The following is a 15384-nucleotide window of genomic DNA, read 5'->3' as shown; positions in this document are numbered from 1 at the left end:
GTCAGTCCTCATGGGGACAGAATTAAAAACAACTGACCCTTCCGTAGCTACGTCATTTATCTTCACTAAAATTAGGTCAGTATAGAATTCAGGACTCTTGGGTACCAGGGATCACTCATTCCACAAAGAACTCAAGTAGAAGGAATGGTCCACAATGAGATGCTGTAACAACACAGCAAGTCCCTATGGACCACAGACATTGAGGCTGCCCCTCAGATTTACCCTCAGCATGGGGAACTGACAATTGAATTCTAAGTATTCAGGTGACAGTAAAAAAAAAAAAAAAAAAAAATATATATATATATATATATATATATATATATACACACACACACACACACACACACACACACACATACACACACACACACACACACACACATGAAAATACCATCCTTAGTTTTAAATTTTTTCAACCAAATATGTTGATGACTTTTTTAACATAGTTTACCACACAGAATGCAGTTTCCCTGACTCTAGATCAAATACTCTCCCGACTCCAGCACTGAGCAGATTCTGTATCAATTTCCAAATGCTGTAGTAGAGCTTAGCTGCAAGTGAGAGTAACCTGCAGATGGGAGAAAACAGAATGTCCTGTTCCAGCACAGTGCTCTGATGTGATGTCATCAGCTCCGCCTGTGTACTGTCATGAAGATCAGCACTAGGTCATGATTTCATCACTTACACAGCTTTTGCTAAGAATTTTTTCCATTATGAGGAAACCCACGGAGTAACTCCAGAATGAGGAGGGTTGGTGTGATTCATCTTTAAATTAAATTAATATTTTAGTCCTCATGAAAAACTTAAACTCTAAATCTTTTGAATCTCCCATATGAAGGATGTTTGAACAGTTGTGAATGGATTTTTTAGAAACTTTGTTATTAAATTCTGCAAGTCATATTGGGACTCTTTTGAAATGAGTTTTCTACGGTCTCTTGGTCTTTAGTTAAACTTATATTTCTAACATCCTGTCATATGTGAGAATCTTGAACAGCCACTGAGAGAGAAGTGATGCAAGACTGGCCCATTGGTGTTATCTGTAGTCTTGTCGATTCATTTTTAAAAGAGAAATCAATGGCAAATAAGATAAAATTTTAATATATGCTTAAAGTCACTGAAGGGCATGTAAATGTTGACTATATTATTTTATGGCCTAAGTGCCTAATTTATAGACTTCTCCAACATCAAGACTGTCCTCATTTGTGGTGATTCTGATATCCACATAAAAGTTCATAATTTCTTCATCTTCTAAACATGCCTTCCTTTACCCTAGTCATCCACCCTGATCTAACCATCCAGTCCTGCATTTTATCATCACTCAACATTGGTGTGACCTCCAAAGTCTCAGTTTCAAGTTCCCCCTGCCTGACTCTCACCTCTGATCTGAAGATAGGTTTTCCCTAGAGCCTCATCTCCAATGATCAATCCACTCCATCCACATTGGGTCCAGTCTCTTCACCTCCATGGCTCACTGACCATCACTGCCTCACCTCCATCCTGGCCACCTTCAGATTCCAGAACCTACCATACAATCACTACCTTGCACACACGTCCTACCCCCTTGCTACAGTCCTCATTGCCAATTTACAAAACAAAACCCCATCTGGTTAAATCCATCTGTCACTCCACACCTGTTCTTAGGACTCAATGTGGCTGGTATGTGCCAACTTCCTTATATCTGGCAAGAAGAATCAATTATACACGTTAAGAAATGAATGTTTATGTGGAAATAAATATTTACAGTTCAAAACTATAATCTTAACTATTAAATGATTTAAGGACAAACCCTTAACAAGTTGTTGCAAGACGCTTCGGACAACCGTCACTTACAGGAAGGAGGACAGAATGAGGTGGTCACGGATAGAGGTTGAGAAGTAGGAGGAGAGTCAGACCACATGTTGAGAAACATCATGTGACGACAAACATGATGCAACTGGACTCAACACACTCACAGGGAAGTCTCTGCGCAGAAAACCACAGGGCTGTCCAGCATCTTGAGAGGACAGACAGCACCTAAGTTCCCTCCGGCTCCTGAAGGCACATCTCAGGGCAGAAAGTATCCTTTATCGACTGACCATCCCAGGAGGCTGCTCCCATCGACACAGGCCGGCTTGCCACATCCAGCAAGAGAATGGAGGAAAGGTAAGACTTTATCAAGATCTTATTTCTATAAAGTTGCTGCTGTGTCTTTCCTCTCAGTCCACAATGGGGTGGAGCATTCAGGGAGCCCTATGACCCACGGGAAGAGACACAGGAGATCTGTGTGATCTCCTTCCTGGTGACTTGGGTGCTCTCAGACTTGACAGTGGGGCATTCAAAGCTGCTAACCAAGACTGTTAATTAGGGTCCATCTTCATCCATTTAACCTTATGGCTTCTCTTGCAAACTTGTCCAACTGGTAACTCAAACAGTAGAACTTTCTGACCAGGGAATACACTGTGTGGTCCAACCAGATCAGAGACAGTAGTAGCGCACATTCTGTAGCTCAGCCTGATTGCAAATCTCAGCCAGTGGTCTTGCCACATAAGAGACAGTCTAATGCCTTGCCCAAATTCAGAGCAAAGGCAAGAGCCCAGCCATCTAGAGAAACTGAAAGAATTCTCTGCCAGCCAAGGGTCATCAGAAACTGCCCTTCAAAATCATAGTCTAGGGCTGGAGTTGTGGATCAGTGGTAGGGCACTTGCCTAACATACATGAGGCACTGGGTTCAATTCTCAGCACTGCATATAAATAAATGCATAAAATAAAGGTCCATTAACATCTAAAACATCTAAAAAAAAATTTAAATATCATAGTCTATACCACATAGTGAAAGTCTATCCCTGATACAGAACCAGTAAAGAACAAAATACAAAAGTCTCCACAAATATACAGACATCAAAATATAATACAAAACTTACAAAGACTCAGTAGATCAGGACTAGCAAAGTCCAAAAGGGGAGGAAAAAACGAATCCTAAACAAAGGGAGATCTATGAAATATCAGGGGGGAAAAATTCAGAATAGTCTTCTTTAAAAGGTCAATGAACTTCAAGAACGTAAGGATAAAATAATCAAATGAGGTGTGGGAGCAGGTTGATGATTGAGAAGTGATCATCTTCCCAGGGAGACATCAATTTCAACCGCTCTTCATTCACCAAAGTACCTTCACTAGAGTTAAGGAAGAGTCCTACTGCCTGAATTTAGCATAATAATAAGAAACATTGCACCAGAAGGAAACAGTTGCCAGTTGCCCAGATCAACTATGAGTAGCTCACTGTGGAGAGAGATGCCCACTGCTTGAGGGAGGGGGAGGGAATTAAATCCAAGCCTTAGATTTGAAACCCAGTATCAGGCCCATCACAGTGAAAGATGGTGCCAAGGAGAGCCACACAGCCCCGCCCCCAGGTCATTGTCCAAGAACTGACTCTCTGGATGTGCATTAGCCTGATGCCCAAAGGACTGTCTCCACCATTCATACTCCAACCTTAGATAGCATATCATAGAACAAGATTCTACCTGCGGGAGGTAGGGCAGGAAAGTAAGCACAGGACTTTGCCTTAATGTTCAGTGCCAGACACACTGCAGCGAGACCTAGCAGCAAGCAGAGTAAAAATGCCTTTCTCCCCCAAGCCAGTGTTTCTGCTCAGACACCAGCCAGAGACCTGTGCCCTAAAGAGACAGACTTGTTTTAATCTGCATCATCCCCAGCCTCAGTGTGGGCCCAGGGTACACTTCCAAGAATGTGCCAGTCCTCACAGCCGTGACACTTAGGTGTGATTCAGCTTAGTATGAGTCTTCCCCCAACCTCAGGCTGCATGGATGGAGCAAAACTCTATCCACTGAGGTTTAAGACAGGGTGAAGCATAGTACTGTTCCTTGGAACAGTGTTGGGCCAGTGACACTTAATACTGGGAAGATTCTAATGGTAACTGATACCAGGTCAGTGCCCATAGATAGGGCCTCTGGACCTGCCCCCATTGCCGGTAGAAAATTATGTGACCCCATTGATTGGAACTATGTCCTGGCCAGCATCACTATGGATGGTTGTAGGTGTCTCAGCCATGAGTTTACCACAGCAGCAGGCAGCCGATAGCAGCATGGGTCATGGTCATAGCCTGTGCTATAGTGGTCTTTATGTGCTGTGGGCCCTAAATATGACACAGCATTGTGTGCCACAGGACTTCCCACTCCTTCCCTTCCCCAATCCCAAGCAATCAATAAAGAGAGTGTAATTTTCTGTTTGAGGGAAGAAAAAAGAGTTAGATGCCAAGTTGTTTCATTGAAGCATAAGTCTAGTCCCTCTATGGTGAAGCCCAGGTCTGGCACAGCATGTCTGACCAAGTGCTAGTGACTGACAAGATATGTGCGCCTACTGCATCAGGCAGAGAAACTACACTTTTTGGACAGTCTCCTGGTTCATTTGAAGAACTCATCAATTGTGGATTTGGGATAAAATGGGACCTGAGGCACCCTCTAGTGGTGAGATATTGACAACATGTCAGCAACAAAATTACCACAAGTCGGAAGTTAGGGCGCAATCTAGTGGTGAAACTGTAGAAGAGACCACAGGCATAAAGAAAATAAGCAGCCTTCTTAGAATTTGTGGAAGGACAGACACAAAGTCAGTTAACACTAGAATAAATACCCAGTCCTTCAATGTGCATATCATATAGTACATGAAGAAGAATCAAGAACTTTCAGGGATGAGTGTGGGTAGAGAGTGTGCTTAGCAATGTGCAACTCCTCAAGTTTAATCTCCAGCACCAATAAAATACAAATCAGGAAACCATGCTTTCACCAAATGAATGAAGTAAGATTCCAGAAAGCGACCCTACAATAACCAACATGGGCTGGCTCATATATAAGAACAGAGGATTCAAAACAGCTGTTTTAAGAAACGTAAACAGCATGTGGGCTGCTGGAACGGGGTAGAGTGCAGACATATTAGAATGTGATCCTGAGATGGACGTGTTCTTTGTGATCTGGCACCACAAGATCACCATCTTCACGGCCCAGCCTTGGTGGAGCTGACCTTCTGGCAGAGGATGCCTTTGAGTCTCTGCACATGGAGCCCTTCTCTAGCCTGCAGTTTCCAGATGTGGTGAAGCCTCAGGATTCTGGAGGCAGTGCCAATGAACAAGCTGTGCAGTGAGGGCCCCAGGCCCATCCCAGAGGCCCCTTCCTTCCAATAAAAGAAATTTGTGTGCTTAAAAAAATGAGCTTCAAGAAAACAGAGGAAAAATTCAGTGCTCTATCAGATAACAGAGAGGTTAGAGTAATTTTTTAAAACTTAAACAAATACTTAAGGTGAAAAGTATGCTAAGTAAAATTTAAACACAATAGATGGCACCATTGGAGTAGGTGGAACAGAACAAGAATTAATAAACTCAATGATTGTCTATTTGACAATATATAGTTGAAGGAGAAAAAAATCAAAATTAATAAAGAGGAATAAAGAAAGCTTATGAGAAATTTGAGACAGCATTAAAAAATAATCATGTGGATTACTGGGACTAAAGAAGGACATGAGAATGTCAAAGAGTTAAAAAGCTCTTCAAACACATAATAACAGAAATCTTCACAAACCTAGAGATGGATACAAATATGCAAGTACAGTAAGGTCAAAGGTCACCAGTTAGATTCAACTCAACAAAGTAACCCCAAGACATTACCAAGCTTCCAAGTTAAAGGAAAAGATAGGATTCTCAATGAACCAAGGGAAAAGAAACAACAAATAATGATGTTCTAGTTTGCCTTACAGAAGATTTCTAAGAAACATTACAGGCCAGGAAACAGTAAGATAATATTTTCATAGTTCCAAAGGAGAAAAAAAAACTACCAACCAAGAATACATATCAAAGCTACCTTTTGGAAATGAAGAAGAGATAAAGGTATTCCCAGATCATCAAAAGCTGAGATAATTTATCATCACCAAATCTGCCCTACAAGAAATATTTAAGAGAGTTCCTCACACTGAAAGGAAGGGATGCTAATGTATAAGAAGAAAACACTGGAAATTATAAACATAGTGAGTAAACCATTCATATCTTTACCATAGAGACTAAAAACAAAATAATTTAAAAATAATTAAATTAATATAATAAGAGGTAGGCAATACAGAAAGATGTAAAATTGAACACAAAAAGTTGCAATAGGGTAAGGAATCTATCTCAAGGGTAAAATCCTTTTTAAAAATATTTATTTTTTTAGGTGTAGATGGACACAACACAATGCCTTTATTTTTATGTGGTGCTGAGGATCAAACACAGGTCCTGACTGTGCTAGGCGAGTGCTCTACGGCTGAGCCACAATCCCAGCCCCAAGTGTAAAATCTTAAATGTCTTTATTAGTGTATTATTGTTATACATAATAAAATGGTTCATTTTGACATAATCATCCAAGAATTGAATATAATTTTCTCCACTTCGGTCCCTAGTACATCCCCTCCTCCCTCTCCCTGTTGTCTTTCCTCTACTCTACTGGTCTTCTATTTATTCATAGATTTTTCTTTAATCAGTGCTTTATAGATATACATAGAGGTGAAATTCACTATGGTATATTCATATATGTATACAGCATAATTTGGTCAATTCATTCTACTGTTCCTCTCTTTTCTTGTCCCACCTCACTCCCCATCAACCCTCTTCCTCTGTTACCCTAATCTCCCTTCTATTTTTATGGGATTTCCATTCCCCTACCTCTTTATCCTTATTTTTGGTCTAGCTTCTACATATGATAGAAAATATTTTTTCCTTGACTTTCTGAGTCTGGCTTAAGGCATTAAGTTTTTTATTAGTAGTATGTTTTTCTTTTCCCAATTTTAGGATCAACATTATGTTTCTATCATTTTTAAATAGCTTATGATAATCAAAATATGTTTTATATGCCCCATGATAACATTAAAGCAATAGTCTATAACAGATACACCAAATATAATAAGCAAGTAATCAAAGTATAATATTAGACTAAATCACTTAATCCCCCAGGAAGACTGTAAGAAAGGGGGAAAGAAAGCAAGTAACTACAAAAAAAAACTTTAAAAAATGTAACAAAATGTCAATAGTAACACCTTGTCTACCAGTAATTACCTTAGACATAAGTGGATTAAATTCTCCAATAAAAACACATAGAGTGATTAAATGTATTTTTAAAAGATCTATGCAAATATTATATTTTATGCAAATGGAATCCAAAAGAAAGCAGGAGTGATCATGGTTCTATCAGATAAAGTAGACTTTAAATCCAAAGCAAACAAAGAAAGAGAAAGAGAAAAAAAACATGGAAAGTCATATACAATTTAGAGGGGTCGATTCAGCAACAGGAAATAATAATTATCAATATATACACCCAATATTGGAGGACCAAATAAATTAAAGCAAAATTAGTAGGCCTAAAAGGAAAGATAGACTTAAATGCAATAAGGGAATGGACTTTAACATGTCACTTCCAATAATGAACAAATCATTCAGACACAGTACCAACAGATACCAAAATTACTTTGTGGAAAAATAGTATGAATTCTTATAATGTGTGGTCTAACTCAGTAGATGGGAAACTTTTATTGCAGCTTCAATCTTCTCCATAAATTACCAAATCACCAAAGTTAAGTTATACTCTAGACCTATTGGGCCTAGCAGATACCTACAGAACATTCCATCCATATCTGCAGAACAAAAAATTGTCTAAATGGCACTTGGACCATTCTCCAGGATGGATCATATGGTAGGCTGCAAACATGTCTCAACAAATATTTTTTAATTGAAATAATATTAATATCAATTCCTATCATAATTCAATAAAACTAGAAATCAACAACAAGAAAACTTTCAAAATCATACAAAAAGATATAAATTGAACAACTTATTCCTGAACAACCAATAGATTAGAGATTAGAAAATTGAACAATTTCTTGAAACAAATGATAAAACACTACATACCAAAACTTATGGAATATAGAAGAAGCAATAAGAGGGGAATTTAGATCAATAGACCCGTAATGGAGAAAGAACCAGGCACCATGGTGCCTGTCCTCAGTCTCAACCACTTGAGAGCTGAGCAGGAGGATTATTTGACCACCTGAGTTCAAAAACAGCCTGAGCAACAAAATAGCAAGACCCCATCTCAAAAGCAGGAGGGGTGCAGGGGGTAGAAAGGTCTCAAATAAATAACCTATCATTGCACCTCAGGAACTAGAAAAATGAGAACAAACCAAACATAGTACTAGTAGATGAAAGGAATAATAAAGACCAAAGATAAAATAAATGAAATAGATGACAAAACAATACAAAAATCGACAAAATAAAGAGTTGACTCTTCAAAAATATTTAAAACTTTTTTAAAAAGACAAAAAATAAAAAAACCAAAGAAACAAAATTAGAAACCCTTAGCTAGACTAAGAAAAAAGAGAGAAGACTGACATGAACAAGACAAAAAAAGAAGATATTACAGTTGATACCACAGAAATACAAAGGATCATAATAGGCTACGGTAAAGAAATATATGCCTCAAAATTGGGTAGACTAGAAAAAAATGAATAAATTCTTAAACATGTACAACCGAGTAGTGCTGAATCATGAAGAAATACAAAATCTGAGCATATCAATGAGTGAGAAGATTGAAACCATAATAAAAGTCTCCCATCTGCTGAATTAGACCACACATTATAAGAATTCATACCAGTTCTCCACAAACTTTTCCAAAAAGTAGAAGAGAAGGGAAGACTTTCAAAATTTTTTTTAACAAGGCTAGCATTACCTTAATACTAAACCCAGAAAAAGACATCACAAGAAAAGAAAACTATAGGCCAATATTCTTGATAAACATAGATACAAAACTCCTCAACAAAATTATTAACAAACTCAGTTCAACACATTGAATCTGCTTTCATGGTACAATTGTCAATTCTTCCGTGTATGTAGGAACAAGGTGACATGTAAGCATTGCATGAGCTGCTATGAACCCAGGTTTTATTGTTTTACCTCCTTTTCAAAATTATTCTACAGTATGCATCTGAAAGGTCTAAAGAAGAAAACAAATGGACAAAACTCTAATAACTAAGGAATATTTCAAGAAGGGACTATTTACTGAGTTGGGCAGAATTTAGAGGTTACAATGCATTGTGAAGCACCCTAAGGCAAGCAATGTGAGATACTATTTCCACCCTCAGACTGGAAATAGGGACAAAGGAAAGAGCGGGTGCTACAGAGAAAACAGTCATAACTGTAGCTGCAGCCATAGGAGAGGATAGTCAGATAGAAGAAGCCCTGTCATTGCCAATGCAAGGTCTAAGGGGAAAATATACGCCTTATTCATTAGAGAGTAAGCTTTTTTTTTCACTTTAAAATAATGCTTCATTTCCAGTTTACAGTTAAACTGTAAACATATATACTGTTCTTTGAAAATTACAGGTTACACAAGGTGTATAGTAGGATCCCACTTTTATTAAATAGTATGATAATTAGTACCTATTTGTGTACAAAGGAAAGAGCTAGCAAGGATAATCATCAGGCTTTCTTGAACAGAGAGAAATATTTAAAAATGTGGTGACTGCCTCAATTTACTCTACATTAATTCTGACAAATTAGAATGATTTTCCAAAATGCATGTGCTTCTTTCGTAAATCTTTTTTAAAAACTTGAAAATATAAATTAAGAAAGAATCCATGCAGGCAAAATTGCAAATTAACAGAATGTCATTTTACTTACAAATCACAAAAAAAAAAATCTGCAAGGGCAAGTGAAAGGTCTGTGAATCCTTAAAGATGTATTTTGGAAAGTGTTTCTCTATGTTAATTGGTTAGATGTGTTTGAAAGTACTTGTATTTCTATTCCACTGGAAAAATACCTAAGACCAAATAAAGAACTTGTTCAAAAGTTCTGTTACTAGAAAATGCAAGTGCATTTTTGAGAAAAGAATATTTGAGAAAGGAATTAAGCAGAAGGAATCACTCTAAAACTAAAACTAAAAAAAAAAAAAAAATCATTTAACACAGGCAGAACGACTCTCCCTTCATAGGCTCCACCATAACCTGGAAACATGAAAACTTGCCCTTCACCCACAAGGCCACTGGACATGAGATTGAAACCCAGGCCTCTGGAACAAGTCAGAGAATTATTACTGGGAGCAAAATGTCAGGCCCCTGACTGACCCATAAAGACTACATTAAACTCATAAGAAACTGTTCAGAATTTTAGTTTGACTGCTCCAACAGAGCCAATTATAATAATGACTTAAACAGAAGAGTGAAAGGGCAGCCTTGAGCTGGAGGCTCCAAGGCATCAGACATCAGAATTCCTTCTAAATTGCTGCTTCATTATCCCTAGAAAGTATCTTTAGCCTAGTTGTCCTATACGGTTCCAGGCCACATCAGATTTACCCTAAAGAAAGACGAAGGAGGCTGGGTGCAGTGGCATAATCCTGTAATCCCAGCAACTTTGGAGGCAGAGGCAGGAGGACTGCAAATTCAAAGCCAGCCTTGGCAACAATGAGGTGCTGAGCAACTCAGTAAGACCCTGTCTCAAAATAAAATACAAAAACAGGACTGGGGATGTGGCTCAGTGGTTAAGTGCCCTTGAGTTCAATCCCCAGTATCAAAAGAAAGAAATAAAGAGAGAGAAAGAACAAGGAAGGAAAGAAGGAAGACTAACTCCTTCTATTAATCCTGTGACCCAGGATTTGGTTACATCAGTTATATCACTTCTGCTCATCTCCCACTGGTTAGCACCTAGTCACAAGGCATTATCAACATTAAGAAAGACTGGGAAATGGGGTCCTTTTTCTGATGTAAACCTCTTAGAAATATTATGTGACAGAAGGAGAGAATAGATATTGAAGAAAATTAGCAGTTTCTACAGCCATTGACTATCTCTCAGATTCTCTGCTCACATGAAAATATTTTGAAAGCTTCTCAGAAATAATAAATTATATGAGAGAAGACAGTGGAAAAGACTTGGAAAGGGTTCCAGGAGTCCAGGAGCTGGTGTTGGAATGGTTCTTCTTACTGTAATCTCAGAAAATGCCTTTGTCTATTAAAGTCTCAGTTTCTTCCTGCGTTAAGTGAGGATAGTATAATAGATGGTCTTCAAGGCACAAGGAGTTCATTGACTGGTGAACAAGTCCATCATGACTCATTCCTTACTGAGCCTCTGATTTTATGAAGAAGATAAATATATCACGCCCTAAAGACAAATGTACTGGCTGCTAAGATCCCTGAGTGGAAATAACACAGGTTCTGGTTTTCCTCCCACAACTTTTTCTGGCCAATCAGGGATATGGAAGCTGTGTCTCCACAAAAGCACATGATGGATGTGATCCATTCAGTCCTGGATCCTTGGAAGATGGTGCATCCTCTTTCTACTTGGAGGCTTCTTGCCCCTATAAATCCTCTGGATCCTGAAGTCATGAGTGCCTTTGTGAGGCAGGAAAGGGCTTCTGGATTCTCATATCTGTTTCTAACTGACTTCCACACACCTGTCTTTTTTCCCTGTTTAATTTGTTTCTCTTAGTCTGTTTCTGGGGTTTATATATGCTACACTGTTTTTTAATCCACAATTCTAGCTGTCATCTTGGATCACTTGGAAATTACTCTTCTGCTTTGCCTGCACCCATGTGTAATCAATACACAATGGTGGTGGATCCCAAAGACTGATTAAAAGGGTGGAACTTTAGGGTCCAAAAATCACAGTGTGAGAGGCCAGGGATTGTTTGTCCTGCAAATCTATCTTCTCCTTGGTGTTGATGAGAAATTCAGCTCAAACACAAACCCTACCCATACTTTCAGTTATTTGAGCATATGTAGGTAATTCTTCTAAACATTCTCAGGGCTGTCCACAAAAAGAATGATGATGAATGAAATTTCCTTCATCTTAATATAGATTTGTGTCCCTATATCTTTTAATGTATTTTCATTTAACCAAAGTCTTCAATACTATTAGACTCTGCATTTATTCATTGAATAAATATGATACACAGCATGCTCCACATCAAGTAAGATGCTAGGAATACAAACAGTGGGTCCGTGCGACCATCTCTACTGATACTTTGAGCCATTTCTAGCTCATCAGGCTCAGCCATCCTCACACCTGTCCTAGCAAGAGCTCACATTCCCCGTGGCCCTAAAACTTAAGATTTTCTTTCCTCTCCTTAGATGGAACACTCTTAGTCATTGGGTGTCATGCTCACCTGTTTCTCTCTGAATTCCTGCACTAAGGAAAAAAAAAAAAAAAAAAAAACAACCTCTGGCCCAGAACAGTGGGATTCAGGACCTTAGATAAAGCATTTTGATTGGGGGAATTAGAATCATAAAATTTTTCCAGTGTCAATAGAGGTTGCAGTGCAGAGAGTCCAGACTCTAGAGTAAGCCAGAAATCGGTTTGTATCCAGGTTCCAGGACTCCCTGGACTTTGATAAGTCACTCAACCTCGGAAAGTCTCTCTTTCCTCCTCTGTTAACAGTCTGACGGTGCTTTCCACGTAGCAGGGTGGTCCTAGAACAGTAATCACGTAGCAGGTGCTCATGTCTGGTTTGTGTTCCCAGGAGCACCAGTGGAGTGTTTCCGAGCACAAACCCAAACATCTCAGCCTGGGGGACGGAACTCACACCAATGAATGACAAGGAAGGGACCACCGTTCCTGGAACTTTCAACAAAATGATCCTGATCCCAAACGTGGCCATCGTCATTTCCGCCCTCGTTGGACTGGCAGGAAATGCAATTGTGCTCTGGCTCCTGGGCTTCCGCATGCGCAGGAACGCCTTCTCGGTCTACATCCTCAACCTGGCGGGAGCCGACTTCCTCTTCCTCTGCTGCCACATTATAGATTCCGTCCTGGTGCTCGTCAAGTTTTTCTATCCTAACACGATCTTCCTCCCCTGCTTTACCACTGTGATGATGTTCCCCTACATCGCAGGCCTGAGCATGCTCACCGCCATCAGCATCGAGCGCTGCCTGTCGGTCCTGTGCCCCATCTGGTACCGCTGCCGCCGCCCAAAGCACACATCTTCTGTCATGTGTGCTGTGCTCTGGGTCCTGTCCCTGCTGTTGAGCATCCTCAACAGGTATCACTGTGGCTTCCTGGATAAAAAATATGAGAATAACTCATGTCTGGCATCGAATTTTCTCAACACAGCATGCCTGATTTTTTTATTTCTGACTCTCTTTGGGGCCAGCCTGGCCCTGCTGTCCAGACTCTTATGTGGCTCCCAGAAGATGCAGCTGACCAGGCTCTACATGACCATCCTGCTCACGGTGCTGGTCTTCCTCCTCTGTGGCATGCCCTTTGGCATCCACTGGTTCCTGTTAATCTGGATTAAGATTGATTTCAATACACTGTCTTTTGGTGTGTATTTGCTGTCAGTTGTCCTGTCCTCTGTTAACAGCTGCGCCAACCCCATCATTTACTTCTTCGTTGGTGCCTTTAGGCAGCAGCTTAAGAAGCAGACCCTCAAGCTGCTTCTACAAAGGGCTCTTCAGGACACCCCTGAGGAGGAGGATTGTGGAAGCAGCTGTCCTCAGGGAACCCTGGAAATGTCAGGCAGCAAAGTGGAGCCGTGATGAAAAGCCTCTGGCCTGGCTGTCAGATGTGACTTTGGGACTCAACACTGCCTGGCTACAAATGACACTTGTCTGCTTTTCTGTGGGTTTTATGCCCCTGAAATGCCTCAATGATTCCCCAGTGTCTTTAAGAAGATTATTTGAATGTGACTTTTCTAATTTTCCTAAGTTAAAAGCATTAATCTGAAAATACACTATCTCCATCATTCTTGATATTACCAATAAACTTATCATGTTAACTTCCTTCAGATCTTCTTAGTGGATGCTTTTTGTTGTCATGGAAAAAATCTTTCTAAAACCACAACGGTCTTGTTTGTGATTGTTTTCTACCTGACAATGAAGCCAGATTTAAAGTTAGGTAGTCAGTGTAGTTAGGTAAATCGGGTCTAATATCGAGTGAAATCTAAAATGGACAACTCATGGAATGTTAATGAAGTCCTTGAAAAGGCCCTAGGCCAAAGTCCATCCCAAAGAAGTGATAATGAAGTCCTTCCTGACCAGATTACTTCTTTGGCCCACCTGTGTCCCACCCCTTGGGCCTTTCAACCCACATTCCATCACCAAAACTATAAAAAGGGGAAACAACCGCACTTCCATGGATTCCACCTCTTGGGTCCCCTTCTTCCTCCGGGAGAAGTCTTTCCTGCTGTCCTTTAATAAACTTCTAATTTCTACTCTGACCTTGCCTCGGCGTGCTTCTTTGGTGTTATTCTTCAACATCGGGGAAGCAAGGACTCGTCACCGGTCAACAGCGGTATCACCTTCATTCCTCCCCATCTAGGTTCGCTGCCCACATTGATGTGTCCTGCCGGACGGGACACCTCGCCTCCAGCCAGCTCAGTTTAGTAACCAGTAATTTAGGATACCTATGGATGCAGAACCTGAGTGCTAGATGAGGAAGAGTACTTCACCTGGAGTCAGGTAACCTGTATTCTCAAATACTTGAAATTTAAACTGATAACTCTTCAGTTTTGCTAACCACACTAACTTTTTGCGGTAGGCGTAAAAAGATAACAGAATGTGGACAGAAAAAAATGGGAGGATAGACAATTCATAATGACATTGTTCATGAAAGCTGAAGGTTCTTCAGGGAACAGTTATCAGAATATGGACAAAAGGAAGCAAGCAAGCAAGTAAGCTTCGTTCCCTGTGCCTTCTCATGTATTTTTTCATAATTGCAAGATTCCTTTTAAGAAAGGCCATATGCTGCAGGGAGTGCTTGCAAGGAACAATCAATAATATAATAATAAAGGCCTTGAAGAAACAGGGATTGGCGTAAGTTTCACAAAGTTAGTTAGTCAACTCCAAAATACTGTTGAGTCAAAGCCAAAGAACCAGGTCAGCCCAGGTCAAGTCAAAAAGCCAACAACCTTCTCTCTACTTCCCAGGAATATATCCAACCAGATCAGAAGATGAAAACAAAATCAACAAATAAATAGAACAAGAACTTAGGGAGGTGAAGGGAAAGAAAGAAGCAGTGTAATACCCTCTACTTCTCTGATGATTTTGGGGCTTCAAAAAACCCACCTTCAAAGTAAATTCATCTTATACCTCACATAATCATTCAACTCTTTCCTATAGCCTTCATGTAGATGATGATTTAAGAGTCATCAGAATTTCATATTTGAATTCTTCAGGTCATTTGCATCCCTTTTGGTATTCAGTATCTGTATCATCTATTTTTTTTCCAGTGCTGGGGATCAGAATCCAGGGCCTTCCATATGCCAGACAAGTGCTCTATCACTGAATTACACCCCAAGCCTTATACTATCTTGAAATTCAGATTAAACTCTTGTTTTAATGTCCTGTTATACATGTGAAAGAATGATGCTTATAACTGACAAGTTCTGAAGA

General features: G+C 39.7%; 1 protein-coding gene across 1 annotated transcript; it reads left to right on the top strand.

Annotated features, from left to right (window-relative positions):
• Window positions 1-2013: 2013 nt before the first annotated feature.
• On the top strand, window positions 2014-13530 carry LOC308641325 (mas-related G-protein coupled receptor member A-like; the record flags this gene model as incomplete). Its single annotated transcript, XM_081279803.1, has 2 exons — window positions 2014-2142; window positions 12516-13530. Exons 1-2 carry the CDS (start codon window positions 2132-2134, stop codon window positions 13528-13530), a joined length of 1026 nt encoding a protein of 341 aa, XP_081135929.1. The 5' UTR covers window positions 2014-2131.
• Between the last annotated feature and the right edge of the window lie 1854 nt (window positions 13531-15384).

This window comes from Spermophilus citellus (assembly GCF_964194105.1).
Source record: "Spermophilus citellus genome assembly, chromosome: 2".
NCBI classification, from domain to species: domain Eukaryota; kingdom Metazoa; phylum Chordata; class Mammalia; order Rodentia; family Sciuridae; genus Spermophilus; species Spermophilus citellus.
The sequence above is the reverse complement of the archived record's forward strand: the minus strand, read 5'-3'. Positions and strand labels throughout refer to the sequence as shown.